This window comes from Salvelinus alpinus, chromosome 30, assembly GCF_045679555.1.
Source record: "Salvelinus alpinus chromosome 30, SLU_Salpinus.1, whole genome shotgun sequence".
Lineage (NCBI taxonomy): Eukaryota > Metazoa > Chordata > Actinopteri > Salmoniformes > Salmonidae > Salvelinus > Salvelinus alpinus.
In genome coordinates, this window is record NC_092115.1 from 23,986,366 (window position 1) to 24,006,878 (window position 20,513).

A 20,513-nucleotide genomic window follows, 5' to 3' on the forward strand; every position below is an offset into this window, starting at 1 on the left:
GCAGATATGTAGATTTTTTTGTAGATAGACGCGGAGAAGTATTCCGTCTTACCAGGGAGAGAAGTGCCTGTCATTGATGAGGCACTGGGGTTGAGATGGTTGATCAATGACCACCGGTGGCTTGTTGAGGCCCAGCTCCTCCATGTCCTTGGCATTCATGTTGGCAAGAAGTCAGGTTTGGACCTTGCCAGTCAAAGGTGACGAGGTCCCTTTCCCCCCCCTCCGGGGCCAAGCCCTGGAAAAGTGGTTGATGATCCTCGGGGAAGCCATCCATCGGCCCATGAGGACTGGTTCTGTGAGGAAGTCTCCCCACTCGAGTTAAAGACATGCTCCGATACTTTTGCAACTAGTAAGTATTTTTTAAACCTCCTGCTTTGGGCTGGATGTTTCAATGTGTAGTTCATACATGCATAATCTATAAGCAGAGTTACTGTTTTACCTCAATTATCCACGAAATCCGTGGTTTGAAAGCGAGTGTTTTCTGGAAGCTGTGCTGTGCCATTTACCGTACATTTCCCACCATGTGGGCCAGGCCCCTAGCAATTTGAGTTCCTGTCACGATCGTCTATAGTAGAGAGTGAGGACCAACATGCAGCGCGTGGAAAGTAAGTCATCTTCCTTTTATTTGAAGAGAACGAACACCAAACGAAACCACTTTACAAAATAACAAAACAGACGAACGTGAAGCTAAACATGAACTAGTGCCTACAAGCAACATAGAACATCGACATAGACAATACCCCACAAACAGCTAAAGCCTATGGTTACCTTAAATATGGCTCCCAATCAGAGACAACAATAACCAGCTGTCTCTAATTGAGAACCCATTCAGGCAACCATAGACTTCCCTAGACAACTACACACAACCATAGACACAGCTAGATACCTATACTAAACATAAACCCAACTACTCTAATAAACCCCCTAAACCTTACAACCACCCTAGACACTACAAAAACACATACACTCCCCATGTCACACCCTGACCTAACTAAAATAATAAATAAAACAAAGAATACTAAGGCCAGGGCGTGACATAACCCCCCCTTAAGGTGAGAACTCCGGGCGCACCAGCACATAGTCTAGGGGAGGGTCTGGGTGGGCTTCCTTCCACGGCGGCGGCTCCGGCACAGGTCGTGGTCCCCACCCCACCATAGTCACTACCCGCTTACGTAGCCTCCTCCAAATGGCCACCCTCCACATTAACCCCACTGGATTAAGGGGCAGCACCGGACTAAGGGGCAGCACCGGACTAAGGGGCAGCACCGGACTAAGGGGCAGCACCGGACTAAGGGGCAGCACCGGACTAAGGGGCAGCACCGGGATAAGGGGCAGCACCGGGATAAGGGGCAGCACCAGGATAAGGGGCAGCTCCGGACTGAGGGACGGCAGCTCCGGACTGAGGGACGGCAGCTCCGGACTGAGGGACGGATCCTGGCTGGACGGCTCTGGCGGATCCTGGCTGGACGGCTCATGGCTGGCTGACGGATCTGGCTGCTCATGGCTGGCTGACGGATCTGGCTGCTCATGGCTGGCTGACGGATCTGGCTGCTCCTGGCTGGCTGACGGATCTGGCTGCTCATGGCTGGCTGACGGATCTGGCTGCTCATGGCTGGCTGACGGATATGGCTGCTCATGGCTGGCTGACGGATCTGGCTGCTCATGGCTGGCTGACGGATCTGGCTGCTCATGGCTGGCTGACGGATCTGGCTGCTCATGGCTGGCTGACGGATCTGGCTGCTCATGGCTGGCTGACGGATCTGGCTGCTCACGGCTGGCTGGCGGCTCTGGCAGATCCTGTCTGGTTGGCGGCTCTGGCAGATCCTGTCTGGTTGGCGGCTCTGGCAGATCCTGTCTGGTTGGCGGCTCTGGCAGATCCTGTCTGGTTGGCGGCTCTGGCAGATCCTGTCTGGTTGGCGGCTCTGGCAGATCCTGACTGACGAATGGCTCTAGCGGCTCCTGACTGACTAACGGCTCTGACGGCTCGGGACAGACGGGCGGCTCTAATGGCTCTGGGCAGACGGATGACACAGACGGCGCTGGGGAGACGGATGGCTCAGATGGCGCTGGAGAGACGGATGGCTCAGATGGCGCTGGGGAGACGGATGGCTCAGATGGCGCTGGGGAGACGGATGGCTCAGATGGCGCTGGGGAGACGGATGGGTCTGGCCGGATGAGGCGCACTGTAGGCCTGGTGCGTGGTGCCGGAACTGGAGGCACCGGGCTAAGGACACACACTTTAAGGCTAGTGCGGGGAGAAGGAACAGGGCATACTGGACCCTGGGGACGCACATTAGGCCTCGTGCGTGGGGCCGGAACTGGTGGTACCGGACTGGGGACACGCATCTCAGGGCTAGTGCGGGGAGCAGCAACAGGATGCACAGGACTCTGGAGACGCACAGGAGGCTTAGTGCGTGGTGCCGGAATTGGTGGTACCGGGCTGGAGACACGCACCATAAGACGAGTGCGTGGAGGAGGAACAGGGCTCTGGAGACACACTGGAAGCCTGTTACGTGGTGTAGGCACTGGTGGAACTGGACTGGGGCGGGGAGGTGGTACCGGAAATACCGGACCGTGCAGGCGTACTGGTTCCCTTGAACACCGAGCCTGCCCAACCTTACCTGGTTGAATGCTCCCCGTCGCCCGACCAGTGCGGGGAGGTGGAATAACCCGCACCGGGCTATGTAGGCGAACCGGGGACACCATGCGTAAGGCTGGTGCCATGTATGCCGGCCCGAGAAGACGCACTGGAGACCAGACGCGTTGAGCCGGCATCATGGCACCTGGCTCAATGCCCAATTTAGCCCTACCAGTGCGGGGAGGTGGAATAACCCGCACCGGGCTATGAACACGTACAGGAGACACCGTGTGCTCTACTGCGTAACACGGTGTTCGCCCGTACTCCCGCTCTCCACGGTTAGCCTGTGAAGTGGGCGCAGGTCTCCTACCTGCCCTCGGCCCACTACCTCTAAGCCCCCCCCAATAATTTTTTTGGGCTGACTCACAGGCTTCCTACCGCGTCGTCGTGCTGCCTCCATTCGCCGGTATCCCTCCTCACACTGCTCCAGAGAATCCCAGGCTGGCTCCGGCACTCGCCCTGGGTCGATCGCCCACCTGTCGATCTCCTCCCACGTAGTGTAGTCCAGATTACGCTCCCATTTCCATTCCTCCTTGCGCTGCTCCTGTTGCCGCTTTTCGCGCTGCTTGATCCCGCATTGGTGGGGTATTCTGTCACGATCGTCTATAGTAGAGAGTGAGGACCAACATGCAGCGCGTGGAAAGTAAGTCATCTTCCTTTTATTTGAAGAGAACGAACACCAAACGAAACCACTTTACAAAATAACAAAACAGACGAACGTGAAGCTAAACATGAACTAGTGCCTACAAGCAACATAGAACATCGACATAGACAATACCCCACAAACAGCTAAAGCCTATGGTTACCTTAAATATGGCTCCCAATCAGAGACAACAATAACCAGCTGTCTCTAATTGAGAACCCATTCAGGCAACCATAGACTTCCCTAGACAACTACACACAACCATAGACACAGCTAGATACCTATACTAAACATAAACCCAACTACTCTAATAAACCCCCTAAACCTTACAACCACCCTAGACACTACAAAAACACATACACTCCCCATGTCACACCCTGACCTAACTAAAATAATAAATAAAACAAAGAATACTAAGGCCAGGGCGTGACAGTTCCAGCCAATGAGATTCAGCACCTCTCCATTTGAGTAACTGCTAGCAAGAATCACACACAGCAGAGCGAGAAAGAGAGTTCAGTACCCTCTGGGCCAAGCTAGAAGGTCTAGTCAATGCCGGTAGTGGGTTGAACTAAATGAGAGAGCGAACTAGTAATTCTACCCTTCCAGGTAGAAAAGCTATTTGGTAGGATAGCTAGCCCTGCGGCAAGCTAGCCAGGTTAGCTAAGTCTTGCAGCTAACCTAGCCAAGTCTCTGCAGCTACAGTAGCCGTGTGATGCTAGCTACAACAGGAGACGAAAGAATAAAGCGGTGAAGCAAATTCTTACCCTTTCGGTAAAGTCACCCAACCCAAAAGACGAGAGCTGATAACCCTGCACTTGGCGGTGTAACCTTAACGTCACACTGTGAACAGTTAAACAGGAAACAGATCAAGTCGTGCTGAGGAGAGCTAAGTAGAACTTTTCTGTGAGGAAGAGAGGTGAGAATGATCAAAGGGCAGGCGAGCGGCTCTTTATAGTGCTATCAAGACAACTGGGAACTCTGAAAAAAACAAGGTCAAATCATGAAGTCAGTGATCTTCAGGTCGGAAAGTCGGAGTTCTAGAAAGATGCCAAAGTTTCCGACTTGGAATTCCGAGTTTGATGAACGTTCAAATCATTTTTCCCAGTCTGAGCTCATTTTTCTAGAGTCCTATTTCCGACTTCCGAGTTCCCAGCTGTTTTGAACGCGGCATTAGTATGAGGGAAGGAGCTCCCTCATCCTCCACTTGACCTGTCTCCGACAGGCACGTATGATTGGTCTTTCGAGCTACTGAGGAGATTCTGGTAAATCCCACTGTGAGATGTTGAAACAAATAATTGAAAGGCAACTAAATTATTATACGGTAGGTCTTGTGTGGGCTTTATAAGGAGGCAACGTGGATTCTATTTTAACCACCCAATATAGACAACGTTGGATCAGTGCTGCTTTTGAAATGAACACTACTTGTCCCCTGAACAAATGAGGGATTAAAGCAGAGATCTGTATTACATTAGAAGGTTGATTGGAGGAAGTGAGCTATTGACAGCAACACATTGAAATCCAAGGGATATATGTATTTTTTCTCAAAGCTGAGATGTATCCACCCACATGTTAGCTATATATTTAGAACTGTTAGGCTTTTTTTGTGTATTGGACAGCAAGAGCCTTTCCCAAGCATAAAATACTAATGCCAGCCTAATAATATTCATGTTTCCTATAATATCCCTTATTCTCTGATGGCAGTTGGCATACCAACTGAACAAGCTTCTCTTGGGCCAAGAGTCTTGGCTCCTAGTTATATTTTCAGAATATTTCCAGTATGTCAATTATCTTTCCTTCTTGGCCTTGATAGAATAAGCTCAAGCTCAGTTGTATTTTTGTAAAATAAATGTCTCCACCTCCTTGCATAGCAATATATTTTTTAAGCTGTAATGTTGCCCTGAACTGTTTGTGCTAGTTTCGTAAATGTGTGATATTTCACATACATTTCTGAAGTGTTATGAGTCCCATAAGACATAGTTATTTAAATGAACATAAATACAGGTATTTACATTTTATCTCAGAATTTACTCGATTAACACAGCACGGTAAGAGTGGCTGTAGGGATATTTCCTCCAATAGATAATGCATCAAATAAAGGTGGGTGTTGCCTAGCGATTAAGAGCATTGGGCCAGTAACCAAAAGGTTGCTGGTTCAAATCCCTGAGCCAACTAGGTGAAACATCTGCCGATGTGCCCTTTGAGCGAGGCACATAACCCTAATTGCTTCTATATTCTATAAGTCGCTGTGGATAAGAGCGTCTACTAAATGACTAAGATGTAAAATGTAGAAACAAGCTTGTGTCAATACCTCTGTCTCCTTGGTCTATCGCCCTCCCAATGTCATGGCAATAAGACAATTAAGGTGTATAAATATGTAAATATGTCCACAACATCTCAGAAGGAGTTGGGTAATTACATTTTCTGCCCTCATTTGGCTAATCCCAAGTCACCCCCAAATTAGAAACCTTAATGACAACCAATAAGCCACAGATGGTCAAACTCCAGGGTACACAAGCCTTCTGATCTTTCTGCTTCTTGTGGCATCATTTTACATGCCAACAATACATTACCTTGCCAGATGCTATTGGCCCAAGGGGGTGATCATGCCCATAACTAGAAGGTCAGGCCTTTGTGGTATGTTTAAGGGAGCTCTTGCCACCCCTTCTACACTCTGAGTGTGGGTTGCTTGGAAACTCAGGTAATCCATCCGGGGAGGCCATGTGGCAGATGTATCCCATTGCAATTCGTCTTCTGAAGTTGACATATAAAAAATTCAAAAGGGTACAATCTCTTGAGAGGGAGCTGGCAAGCTTCCATTTTGAACGAGGACACTGTTTAAAGGGCTAGTTGACTAAAATTTGGTATTCGTTAATCCTTTATTTATTTTAGCAGTCATGGGCCAGGAAATACTGTAAATACAGGCTTTCATTATTTTTGCTACAGGCTCTACCACAATGGGCCAATCTAGCCACTGTCACGCCCTGACCTTAGAGAGACTTTTTATTTCTATATTTGGTTAGGTCAGGGTGTGATTTGGGTGGGCATTCTAGTTTTTCTATTTCTTTGTTGGCAGGGTATGGTTCCCAATCAGAGGCAGCTGTCTATCGTTGTCTCTGATTGGGGATCATACTTAGGCAGCCTTTTTTCCACCTTTAGTTTGTGGGAACTTGTTTGTGTGTAGTTGCTTTCTGCACTGCATGTAGCTTTACGTTCGTTTTGTATTTTGTTGTTTTTCCGGTGTCATTTAAATAAAAGAAAGATGTACGCCTACCACGCTGCACCTTGGTCTAATCTATCTCTAAACGAACGTGACAACCACTCTCTAAATCAGCAATATTGACTAGAACTTAAAATGGTTGTAGAGTTCACTCAAAAAATGTTATATTGCATGTTATCTTTGTGTTATTATTGTTTAAGGCATGTGTCTCAGGTCACCCAATTATAATCATCTTAGTCGTTGCTGTACCGTATTTGTTCATATTGTCTTTTTCCAGTTGCTACTCAAAGTGAGTGTTATTCTGAAGGGGAATGGCATGTCAGTCTCATAAAACTTCAACATATTCTGGTGGAGAAAACCTCATTATATATCTGGATTAAATATTAATGCCCATAACATATTTATATATTACCACTAGGTTTTATGAAAATTCAACAATTTGGTTAACAATCTGAAATACCTAATTGAGTTCTATCCTTCTTTTTAGGTATTTCAAGGATTTTGCTTTTTTTTTACTCAAATGGTTTAAGACCCATAAGACATAGTGGTTATATGTACTTTTTCAGAAAAATACACTTGCTGTTTGCTATACATTTTACTTACCCAGTGGCATTAGCTTTTTGAAGAAGTTGAGGTTTAATAGCAAATGAAACAATTACAATTTATTTGGCAGTCAAAATGAACCATGTAAACAACAGGATATAGATGAGAACAGAGTAGCCTACTGTATTGGTTAAGGTTTGAGAACAAAATCAAATTAGCTCATTATAGCAAGCACACAAATGAGTAATTCCTAGATAAAAAAAACACTTTCATCTCCCTGATTCATTTTCACTGATGAAAGAGTTTTCATTTCAATAACTACTGTAAATCCCTCTTAATAACCAAATCAATGACACTCCAGAGTGTTACTGGAGAAAATACAAACCTCAATAGTTGATGCTGGTGCTGCTCATCTCCAGGAGTGTGCAATATAAGGACATCAATAATCCACAAACTGCCTGTGTCTCAAATGGCATCCTTTTCCCTTAATAGAGCAGTACATTTGATCAGGGTACTTAGGGCCCTGGTCAAAAGTAGTGCACTATATAGAGAATATGGTGCCATTTGGGACATACAGTGCATTCAGAAAGTATTCAGACTCCTTTCCCTTATTTTCCCACATTTTGTTACGTTACAGCCTTATTCTAAAATGGATTAAATAAAAAATGTTCCTCATAAAGCTACACACAATATCCCATAATGACAATAAACAAATGGTTTTAAGAAATGTACTTACATTTACATTTAAGTCATTTAGCATCTACTTGTGGTAGATTCAATTCATATTGGAAAAGGCACACACCTGTCTATATAAGGTCCCACAGTTGACAGTGCATGTCAGAGCAAAAACCAAGCCATGAGGTCGAAGGAATTGTAAGTAGAGCTCAGAGACAGGATTGTGTCGAAGCACAGATCTGGGGAAGGGTACCAAAAAAATTCTGCAGCATTGAAGGTCCCCAAGAACACAGCGGCTCCATCATTCTTATGTAAGGACAGACGCTGGGAGACGAGAAGCAAGTACAGGAAGTGAACATTTAATAAATAACTGACATGAAACAAACAAGGACAGCGTCTAAACAGGGGAAACATAATGACAATAATGCATACATAGGGATCAAACTGAGGAACAGACACATACAGGAGAGGCAATCAACAAAGTAATGGAGTCCAGGTGAGTCCAAAGAAGTGCAGGTGCGCGTAACGATTGTGACAGGTGTGCGTAATGATGGGCAGCCTGGCACCCTCGAACGCCAGGGGCCCTCGAGCGCCAGGGAGGGGGGCGTCCCATTTAGGCGAGCCTGACAGGCCGGCTGAGTCATGGGATCCGGACGAACCGGCTGAGGCCGGGGAAGCCCGACGAGCCGGCTGAGGCATGAGAGCCGGATGAGGCGTGGGAGCCTGACAAGCCAGATGAGGCGTGGGAGCCTGACGAGACGGCAGAGGCATGAAAGCCTGACGATCCCGCGGAGGCGTGGGAGCCTGACGAGCCGGGCAAGGTGTGGGAGCCTGACGAGCCGTCCGAGGCATGGGGACCTACCAAGCCGGCCGAGGCGTGCGAGCCTTACGAGTCGGCTAAGGTGTGGTGCGGGAGCCTGATTAGTCAGCTGAGGCGTGGGAGCCTGCTGAGCCAACCGAGGCAAGAAAACCTCTCGAGCCAGCTAGGGCCTGGAAGCCTGACGAGGTGAAGTGGCCAGACGGAAGCCACTCCTCAGTAAAAGGCACATGACAGCCCGCTTGGAGTTTGCCAAAAGGCACCTAAAGGACTCTAAGACCATGAGAAACAAAATTCTCTGGTCTGATGAAACCAAGATTAAACTCTTTGGCCTGAATTCCAAGCATCACGTCTGTAGGAAACCTGGCACATCTCTACGGTGAAGCATGGTGGCAGCAGCATCATGCTGTGAGGATGTTTTTCAGCGCAGGGACTGGGAGACTAGTCAGGACCAAAGAAAAGATGAACGGAGCAAAGTACAGAGAGATCCTTGACCTGCTCCAGAGAGCTCAGGACCTCAGACTGGGGTTGAAGGTTCACCTTCCAACTGGACAACAACCCTAAGCAGACAGCCAAGACAAGGCAGACGTGGCTTCTGGGACGAGTTTCTGAATGTCCTTGAGTGGCCTAGCCAGAACCCGGACTTGAACCCCATCAAACATCTCTGGAGAGACCTGAAAATAGCTGTGCAGTAAGGCTCCCCATCCAACCTGACAGAGTTTGAGAGGATCTGCAGAGAAGAATGTGAGAAACTCCCCAAATACATGTGTAGATTGATGAGGGGGGGGAAACTATTTAATTCCTTTTAGAATAAGGCTGTAACGTAACAAAATGTGGAAAAAGTCAAGGGGTCTGAATACTTTCCGAATGTACTGTATTTCGTGTATACCGCAATAACATGCCCATGTGACATGTGTTGCTGAAAGATCTCCCAAAAATAATGGATATCAAAAACCGGAGATGGTGATAGTGATGTTGCTGTCGTGCTCTCTCCCACCCTCAGAGCTCAATTATGGGCAGGTCAGAGTTGGAAATGAATTGTGTGGCCTTTAATCACAGAACCACTATACCGTTTGCTAAAACCTTGCTCGACTGCTGGAAGAAGCTCAAGATTACACAGGGAGATCATTCTTAGACCCAGACTTTGTGCCCTCTCTCCCTCTCTGCACCTGCCACTCGCCTCATCACCAGATGCACTCAGTTGCTCTTGTTCTTTCTACTCCTATGTGCAAAACCCCATGCAAACTTGATTTTCTTTGAATAGTGATGACTCCACTCTCTTGCAAGTCTCATGCAACCATCCCATTAATAAATGCATGGTGTCTGTGATAGCTCTAGTTATGTTTTGTCTATTATTCAGTCCTCCTGACATTCATTGATTGTTTACTTTTAATTTTTCAAGTTGGGTGACCTAGTGTACTGGAGTTACCTCTGTTTTGACAGGGCAGATGCTGTAATAAAACCCAGGGCTGATGTTTTTTAATTTTTATTAATACTGACAGTTTGTTTGGTCCATCGCAAGTAATCACAATATGTGGGCAGATAGCGACTGATTACGGGTTATTACTGTAGCCTATAATAAACACCTATAAACGTATTGGCGCGCAAATACAGTCGACTATCCCATATTGCACTAGTGGGCTCCCAGATGAGCAGCATTTTCAATGGCTTGATTTGGGTATTTCCAATCAAGGGGTCAGTGGTACTGCGCATTTTTGCCTTTCCCGCTATCATACAACTCATACGCTGCATTGAAATGATCAAAAATCATCTTTAACCATGTGACAGAGCATAGGCAATGGGGATTTATGCGAAATAGGCGCAATTTATTTCCCGAACAAAACAACCCGGAAATGTGTGCTTTGCCAGCGCATTCCCCCTCGCTCCTCTTCCTCTCCGTATTGAAGTGAAGCCCTCGAACAGAAAGGAGACGGGGATACGAAGTAGCGGTGATGCGGGGCATGATGGGTCTGAGATTGCTTGTCTCGCTCGCATGGATTCTTGCCTTCAAAGCTGCTAATATTCAAGGTGTGAATGCCGACGAGGATCACTCTCAAGATATGGAATGCAAAATGAAAAGCGTCACCGTGTCTGCGTTGCCGTTTTTGAGAGAAAACGACCTGAGCATCATGCATAGTCCGTCGGCCTCCGAGCCCAAGCTTCTGTTCTCCGTCAGAAATGATTTCCCGGGAGAAATAGTCGTCGTGGACGATCTAGAAAACACTGAACTCCCCTTTTTCGTCCTAGGTGAGTTCGGATGATAGGCTGCAGTCTTGATGTTCAGCACCCCCACTTGCCATGCCCATGTTTCATAAACGGTCTATTATTGTTATTAGAAGATTATATCTGCCATGTCTATTATTACACGTAAGATGAGTTTGTGCAATATAATACACACTAGGCCTGGCTAAGATTGCTATATGCTATAATCATTTCCACGGTGTACATTGAGTTGGCTACATGACGATAATGAACCTACTTCAATTGCTATTCAGAACTGTAGACATATGCATAGCATATTGGTAGCAAACATAATCGAGCATAATGACTAGTAATACTGAAATTACATTGGCATTTTACAAAAACTTAGCTGGTTTCAAGGTTATGTGCTACCAATCATTAGCATTGATGGCTGAAAGTGCAGGACGCGAGCCTATTGATAATAATAGTATAGCCTACTACAGTATATCCACTAAAGTACATTTAAGGAATGTATGTGAAAATATTCCATATTTGCAATCCTATCACTGAGATTAATATACATATTATATGTGTTTACATGCTGGTGGAGTTAACAGGTGTAGCACTATATCACTACAACCTGTGTTCTTTACAATGTATAGACTGGCCTACTGTACATATTCTCCATAGTTTTACTTTTTTCAGATGGTAGACTCAGCTCTGTAGAATAGCCTTTATTGATACCCACTCCATATATACAACAAAATATACGTTTAAGTAATGTTCCTTTTTACATGTTCACAAATTTAGGCAACGTTTTTTTTAGAGCAAACTCAAGAATGCATTGAGAGGGAAAGAACATAAGCAGAGTGAGTGGCGTTCACTTCAGAACTCTGGCTGCTGTCCATGGTGCTGATTAGAGAAGCGCACAGCTGCTATAGTTCTATGGGACTCTTTGAAAGTGGACTGTCCTTTCATATGGCAGGACTGTACAGTGAGGGAGTGTGATATGCGACTAGGTATGCATCCCAAATGGCACCTGTGCCTTCAGAAAGTATTCATACCCCTTCACTTATTTCACATTTTGTTGTGTTACAGCCTGAATTGAAAATGGATTAAATAGATTTTTTTCCCTTACCCATCTACACACAATACCCCTTAATTAATGAAAAAGTGAACACATGTTTTTAGATTTTTTTGCTAATGTATTGAAATTGAAATACAGAAATATCTCATTTACATAAGTATTCACACCGCTGAGTCAATACTTTGTAGAAACACCTTTGACAACGATTACAGCTGTGAGTCTTTCTGGATAAGTATCTAAGAGTGTTGCACACCTGGATTGTGCAACATTTGCCCAATATTCTTTAAAAAATTCTTCAAGCTCTGTCAAAATGGTTGTTGATCATTGCTAGACAAGCATTTTCAGGTCTTGCCATAGATTTTCAAGTAGATTTAAGTCAAAACTGACCACTCAGGAACATTCACTGTCTTCTAGGTAAGCAACTCTAAGTGTATATTTGGTATTGTGTTTTAGGTTATTGTCCTACTGAAAGGTGAATTGATCTCCCAGTGTCTGGTGGAAAGCAGACTGAAACAGATTTTCCTCTTCGATTTAGCCTAAGTCAAGCTTGTATTGGATTTGCCCCAAATATAACAGTATTCTTACTTTAGTGTCTTGTTGCAAACAAACTTATTTTCACTCTGTCAATTAGGTTAGTATTGTGGAGTAACTACAATGTTGTCGATCCATCCTCAATTTCCTCCTATCACAGCCATTACACTCTAACTGTTTTAAAGTCACCATTGGTCTTATGGTGAAATCTCTGAACAGTGTCCTTCCTCTCTGACAACTGAGTTAGAAAGGATGCCTGTATCTTTGACTGGGTGTCCAAGTATAACCATCCAAAGCGTAATTAATAAATATACCATAATCAAAGGGATATTCAATGTATGCTTTTCATTTTTTTTTACCCATCTACAAACAGGTGTCCTTTGCGAGGCATTGGGAAACCTCTGTGGTCTTTGTGGTTGAATCTGTGTTTGAAATTCACTGCTTGAATGAGGGACCTGACAGATAATTGTATGTGTGGGGTACAGAGATGAGGATATCAATCTAAAATCATGTTAAACACTAGTATTGCACACCGAGTGAGTCCATGCAACTTGTGGCAAACTCCACTTGGAGTTTGCCACAAGGCACCTAAAGGACTCTCAGACCATGAGAAACATGATTCTCTGGTCTGATGAAACCAAGCGTCACATCTGTAGGAAACATGGCACCATTCCAACGGTGAATCATGCTGTGGGGATGTTTTTCAGCGGCAGGGACTGGGAGACTAGTCAGGACCGAGGGAAAGATGAACGGAGCAAAGTACATAGAGATCCTTGATGAAAACTTGCTCTAGAGCGTTCAGGACCTCAGACTGGGGCGAAGTTTCACCTTCCAACAGGACAGTGACACTAAGCACACAGCCAAGAAAAGGCAGGAGTGGCTTTGGGACAAGTCTCTGAATGTCCTTGAGTGGCCCAGTCAAAGCCCGGACTTGAACCCGATCGAACATCTCTGGAGAGACCTGAAAATAACTGTGCAGCGACGCCCATCCAACCTGACAGAGCTTGACAGGATCTGCAGAGAAGAATGGGAGAAACTCCCCAAATACAGCTTGTAACATCATACCCAAGAAGACTTGAGGCTGTAATCGATGCCAAAGGTGCTTCAAAAAGGACTGAGTAAAGGGTCTAAATACTTATGTAAATGTAATATTTCCATTTATAAATCTGTAAACATATCTAAAAACCTGTTTTTGCTTTGTCATTATGGGTTATTGTGTGTTTTTAGAATAAGGCTTTAACAACAAAATGTGAAAAAAGTTAAGGAATCTGAATACTTTCCGAATGCACTGTATAGTGTGATACTATAAAGTGAAGCCTTTGGGGAACAAAATACAAAATCGTATCTGTTCAGAATGCATGGCCAAAAGAGTGAGACAACAAATCCACATCAGTGGAGGCTGCTGAGTGGACGACGGCTCATAATAATGGCTGTAGCGGAGGAGATTGAATGGTATCAAACACATGGAAACCATGACATTGATGTATTTGATATCATTCCGCTCCATCCATTACCACGAGCCCGTCCTCCCCAATTAAGGTGCCACCAACCTCCTGTGATCCACACATTAATGGAGTCTGCTCTGTAAGTCACATTGCAGCACATTTGTGGGAGGGGCCATGTACCAGCTTTGTTAGCACTAACATATCCTACTCACAACAAGGCATGCGTGCTATATCGTTGCTGTGTTTGCAATCACATACAGTATTTCCATGCTATTTAGTAGGCTTAACAAGTATGTGTGATTGTCATCATCATGTAGTAATGAGTCTGATTGCTTGAGGCAAAATGGAGTATGACACCACTGTACAATATCCAGAATTTTTTTTCCATAACCCATAATGACAAACTTCCCATTTCCTGCCGGTGACTAGCATACCCATAACATGATGCTGCCACAACACTTGAAAATACAGAGGATCAACAACATTGCATTCACTCGACATTACTGGCCTGTATGATAAAGTGAAAAGAAGGAAGCCTGTGTTAAAAAAAACAATTCATATCCTCTGTTTTGCTGCAACATGGCCGTTAAGTAATTCTGAAAAATAATTTTAGGTTTTTGGTCAAATCCAATACCACACAACACAGAGTGAAACGCTCTGTATTTTCAAGTATTGTGGTGGCAGCATCATGTTATGGTTATGCTTGTCACCGGCAGGGACTGGGGAGTTAGTCAGGATCAAAATTAATATGAAAGGAGCATAGATTTTTCAGCGGGACAATTACACATATGTTAATGCCAAAGACAAACCAGAATGGCTTTCCAAAGGTGTTGAGTGTTCCTGAATGGTTCAGTCTCAGTCCTGCCTTAAATCAGAGACAAGGTTAGAATATTGCTGTCCATCGATCATTCCCAACCAAATTTATTGAGCTTTTTTTGACAAGTGTCACGCCCTGACCATAGTTTGCTTTGTATGTTTCTATGTTTTGTTTGGTCAGGGTGTGATCTGAGTGGGCATTCTATGTTGTATGTCTAGTTTGTCTATTTCTATGTGTTTGGCCTGATATGGTTCTCAATCAGAGGCAGGTGTTAGTCGTTGTCTGATTGGGAACCATATTTAGGTAGCCTGTTTTGTATTGTGGGTTGTGGGTGATTGTTCCTGTTCCTGTGTTTGTGTATGTTCACCGTTCAGGACTGTTTCGTTTCGTTCTCGTGTTTTGTTGTTTTTTGTTAGATTATTCGTGTTCATTAAAATGGATAATCATCACGCTGCATTTTGGTCCTCCTCTCTTTCTCCTAACGACAATCAGGATAACAAGAACAATGGATATACAGCTGTATGTTGCCCTAAGAGTTGTGAAAAGTTGGTAGAATCATATAGAAACATTTTCACAGCTGTAATAGCTGCCAAATGTGCTTTCACCAAGTATTACCTCAAGGGTGTGGGGACATATGCAATTAAGACATCATTCGGTTTTTCTTTCATTTTTTAGATTTCATTTTAAGGCAGCAAACTGAAGACTGCACTGGGTGTAGACTTTCACCAGGCACTGTATATCAACTTCACGTTATAGCAGATAGAGCTGTAATGTAACTTTGTCCTCAGATGAGCTAATGAAGTCTCCCTTTGGGGGAGAGATTTCTCTGTATTTACTCTGGCAGCCGCTGATCATCCCCATATGCTGAAAGGCACCACATGCAGATTAATAATATGAAATAATGGAATCATTTGGTCCAGTATAACCTACCTTTGTGTTAACATTGGTTCGCACGATCCCATCATTATGAATATGCATGGGGATTTTTTATTAATACATATTTGCGTATACACACGTAATTGAGAGCATTTGCAAAGTTGTGCGTGCACCCTGATATCGATAATAAATGTTTAGTCCAGAGTTCAATCACTATCCCAAAGTTGTGGTAAGAGGATTATTTGACAAAGAATGTATTCTTACCTACCTGCTCCATAAATTACTAGTAACCCACTCCACTGTGTGCGTTTGCAGTTCTGTACAGTAGGTAGAATGTCCATCCCTACCCAGGCTAGCCAATGTATTGTTTTAATTCCAAATGTTGAACAAAAGAAGCAGATCCTTTTAGTTTATTTTCCCTATTAGTTTTATGATTATGAATAGCAATAAAAATGTGATATCTGTTTCACCATTACTAGGTTTTACACAGATTTAAAGGTAATCAGTACATTTCAGGATGCACACTGCTTCAGGTGTTTACACCTCCATCTCCACACTCTATTAATACTTAATGTAGTGTAAACAGAACACATGCAAGGGTTTGAAGCTATTTTTAATTGGATATAATGGGTTCCCTTTTAGTATTGCCCGGTGCGCACAAAATCCACCACACAATCACACACACTGACAAGTACTGGCACTCATGCATAGTACAATACATACAGATGCAGGATCTTAATTTGACCTACAATATATTATCACAGCAAAATAATCCTGCAGCAATATGATTTTAACTTTTAGTCCATAATGTTGCTTGCTCGGTGGTTAGGCTCTGAGCTGGCCAAAGGTAGGCTACATGAAAAGTGATAGTGTGGGTTTTCTGTGAATGTATTTATTTACGGTGCAAGAAAATTCTCAGCACCAAAAGAGGGATCAAATTAAGATCCTACATATGTACACCCCTTCTCCGATCCACCCACACAAAAGACCACAAAGGTTTCGTTGCACATACCAACCTCTGATTGATATATATATATATTTTTAACCCAAATACTTCTTTCTGATATAAAGAAGCAGCAAAGCTGAGTTGGAGTCCAGGCATTTCTACAGCGATAGAGGGAGCACAGAGAGATTGTGTGCCAGTGAATGGTTTCCATGACAACGTGCGCTGGTGCTTAGACTAGTCCCTTGAAGAGAGGTGATGTTTATCTCCCCACTAGGAGGGGGTAGCAGCAGTAGCTGTGGGAGCACCTTTGTTGAAAATCGAATGCCAACTACTGTGTGTGGATCTCCATTGATTAGCTGTAGATTTTGCATGGTTTCTGATGTCTTTATGTCTACCTGAAAATAATCAAAATCAAGTTTTAAAAATCTCATTTAATTTTAGCTATAGTTCTAAACCAATATTCAAAACATATATCTATTCTAAATGCGTTGGCGGTGTTGTATTCATATGTTGGAAATGATCCCAGTCAAGCACAGCATGTGAATGAATATTGTGCTGTCATTAGCAAATATGTTTTGTGTCTGTAGACTGCAGTGTCTCAGTAGTGTCGATATAGTTGCCAAACTGTATTACTGCTTTTATTTGACTCTTGGGTTAGAAAGGCTCAACTGGGTGCAATGAAAGAAGATTAAATCTATATGCAGGCTCACATGTACTGTACTACTGGGACAAAATTCTGGACAACCAAACAGAGCAGCAGTGGTTAGGAATATTTTTGTCCCTTGGAAAAAGTTATGCAGTCTTGTAATTTATGGCACTTCACGAACAGTAGCCTTCAGAGTTCTTAAGGTGAAGAAAAATAAAAAAAGATGTAAAGATGACGCGGTTACAAGATTAAATGTAGAAAGGGTTATTTGGCTCATCTCTTCAATTAGAACCAGTATCCAGAAGTTTCTAGGGTATTGCGGGCAAGATACTGCTCCCCCCATCCTTATTACACCATCCTCTTCATACAGTATAAGTGAATCTTCCGTACTGACCTGGACATTCCCAGTGAGCTCACAACCCTTGAAGAAGACATTAAAGTCATTCCAAGACATCAACAGGAACGAAGCACAGAATTGTGTTATTTCTGGTACCAAAATGTCAATCAGGGTACCAAAATCTGGTACCAAAATGTCAATTTCCAATGTTAGACACCCTTCTCATAAATTGTGGGATTCTAATTCACATGCAGTCTACTGTGAAATGAGATTATGGACCTGATTGGCTTAATGCCCCAAGTAGGGTAATGTTCCCCAGATTATGAATGATTAGAGAGGTTTTGACATTTATTTGAACATGACACTGAGCAATTTAAGTTACATTCAGTGGAGTTACTCAATTACGTTTATATTAAACAGCCTAATGGCAAACCATTTTAACATCAACCTAAAGAGTAATGTATTAGTAGTTCATACTTTTTGCCAATACTGAATTTTGTACTTTTTAAAGTAGCACGCACAAGTTGGTGACTTGGGGCAAAAACTTTTGAGTGACACCTGAGTTTGGCGCAATGGGAGTGACCCTTCTAATATCGGTAGTGGGGAACACACTGTATTTTCTTGCACTCTCCAAAGGATGACTAATTTCAGGGCTCTGTTCACTCTGTCTGGAAGCTGATCTTGCAGTCTCTCTATAGGACACAGGTCTATCTTTTTCAGGCGGAGACTTTTTCAATTTCCATCCACTTAAGCTACTTTGAGGGCTGACAGAAATGTTCTGTATGGAATTCACATTTTTGCACTGCAGTGCTAATCATGGAAATCCTTTTTTCGACACTGCTGGGACACTTGTCTGACCGTGTCACAGTCGTAAAAATAGTATGGATGAAGTTTAAGGTGACCTTTTCACCATAGCACACTAGGGTTATCGCTATAGAATGGTAAATGTAATGTATGTCAGCCATGGCATGTTAGTTAAATATTTACAAGGCGGTAGTTTTTCAATGATATAATATGCCATCTTCTTGGCCAGTAATTGCTCTCAGGAGGATCTTAGAAACCGTACAGCTATATCAATCGATTTTTCAGCAGTTGTCACAAAGTGCTCATACAGACACCCATCCTAAAACCCCAAAGACTCCGAACAGCAAGCTAGGAAGAAACCTAGAGAGGGACCAGGCTCTGAGGGGTGGCTAAGTCCTTTTCTGGCTGTGCCGGGTGGAGATTATAAGAGTTCATGGTCATTAAGGCCAGATCGTTCCTCAGGATATTCAAATGTTCATAGATGACCAGCTGGGTCAAATAATATTCACAGTGGTCATATAAGGTGGAACAGGTGAGCACTTCAGGAGTTAATGTCAGTTAGCATTTCATAGCTCAGCATTTAGAGGTCAAGGCAGCAGGTGCGGTAGAAAGAGAAAGAGAGAGCAAGAGAGAGAGATGGCAAACAGTTAGGATACTTTGTTTGACAATGATACCCTCTGTATGACAAGGAGACCCTCTGTGAGATTAGTTTTAGGAAGGCTTACACCCAATCCCCATTGCCAAGTACTCCACCTAATGTACACAGTGTTCAAAAACAATGAATGCATATAGTATGCATTGTACTGCTTAGACATCCTGGATCCAGTTACTGCCAGTTATCTTCCATACAAATAAGAGTTGTAGTGGGATCGGATGGTTGGTGAGAAGTTAATAGTTGATTTTTACAGTAATGAATGGCAATGCGGTGCCAACACAATTAAGCTGAAAACATTTCTCTGTTGTTTACCTCATTCCCAGAATATTTGATGGTAGTAAATCATTTGTTTCCACCCTGCCTTCAATGTGATTTATTCTATTTGGATTACAAATTGAAAATGTACTCTTGGTTTAGGTATTTTAAATCCTAATCAAAAGTAATTTGATTAATAAGACCTCCTTCCAGAAAGTAAAGCAATGTTTATCTACCCGTTTATCAACCTCCTCTAACTAGAGGTGAAGTGAGTGAGTTTTACATAGAAGTGTACACAGGTTAGCTTCCTAGGGTTGTCTGTCTGTCATTAGGCTGCAGTGTCAATCAAGCTCCAGGTGAGAACAGTGAGGGGGTGATAGCAGGAACTACTTTGTCAGAGAAGTGGTAACTTATTGTCAGTGAGTCTTGTCTGAACCTTGGCTGGGGGTGGCTGATACTGACTAGGGTCTGTCGGATTGCACTTTTTGCCTCTTCTAATGCAAGACACAACCAAGCGATGTACCATTTTTCCGATTTGATAAGTTGTTGTCTACTGCTACAATGCTAGTCGAGGGAAAGAACAATTAGGCTTGTTAGTAAGTCGTTATGTCCAAACTTAAATTAAAGGTGAAGCAACATGATGAAACTGTCCTGTTGAGAAAATGCTTCATGGGCCTTGTTATTACTGATGGGTATGAAGGACATACAGTATGGATGGTTCACTATGCTTACTTAGGAGCTGGCAAGGATCATAAACATAATACAGTATGAGTCATGATGTATTATGTATTTAGTTGGCTTGAGTTTAGGCTTAAGAGCTTTGCAGCATACCTGGCACATCCATATTCAACTGTTTGTTTCGCAATAGTGGCTCTGGCTCTGCATTTATACCCTGACTTGACCACCTCTATAACCTTTTATAAAGCACATTGCTTGCTATTCTGCTGGAATGATGAAGACCTCTTGAACTTATTGCAGTGTCTTCTACAGCAGACTGTTGTGTCACCTTCACACTCACCTAGTACAACTGACACTTGACTCTATAAGGGGTAATATTATGTGAGAAAGCATTATCACAAATCTTGAACCTCTCTGTACTACTTACTGTAAGCTCTGATGAATGAAGCAATGTGAAATGAACAATGGATTTGCAGAATTATGTTATGTAACACTATATTGTTTTGTTTGATAAGAAACAATAACTTTCTCAGTTGCCATGGTTGGACTCTCAAAGAACTTGCTTGAGCTTGCTAGATGAAAGGCTGTCCAGTGGGTCAGTTCTGTATACATGCGTGGGCTGGGTTGTTCCCATAGTTACAAGAATAAATAAAGTTAAACCCTATATCATATTGTTACTAACTCTGACTTTGTACTGTTCCAAAGCTTTGCTTGATGATTAT

General features: G+C 43.5%; 1 protein-coding gene across 11 annotated transcripts in view; it reads left to right on the forward strand.

The window, feature by feature from the left end:
- The first annotated feature begins 10,199 nt into the window (after positions 1–10,199).
- astn1 (astrotactin 1) overlaps positions 10,200–20,513 on the forward strand; it is a 246,781-nt gene continuing 236,467 nt past the window's right edge. For 7 of the 11 annotated variants that reach the window (XM_071377340.1, XM_071377345.1, XM_071377341.1 and 4 more), the window contains exon 1: positions 10,200–10,780. In XM_071377340.1, coding sequence (XP_071233441.1) covers positions 10,486–10,780 — 295 coding nt within the window. In that variant the 5' untranslated portion in view covers positions 10,200–10,485. The remainder of the gene's footprint in view (positions 10,781–20,513) is intronic. The other 4 variants (XM_071377342.1, XM_071377343.1, XM_071377348.1 and 1 more) reach the window with 1 other exon arrangement.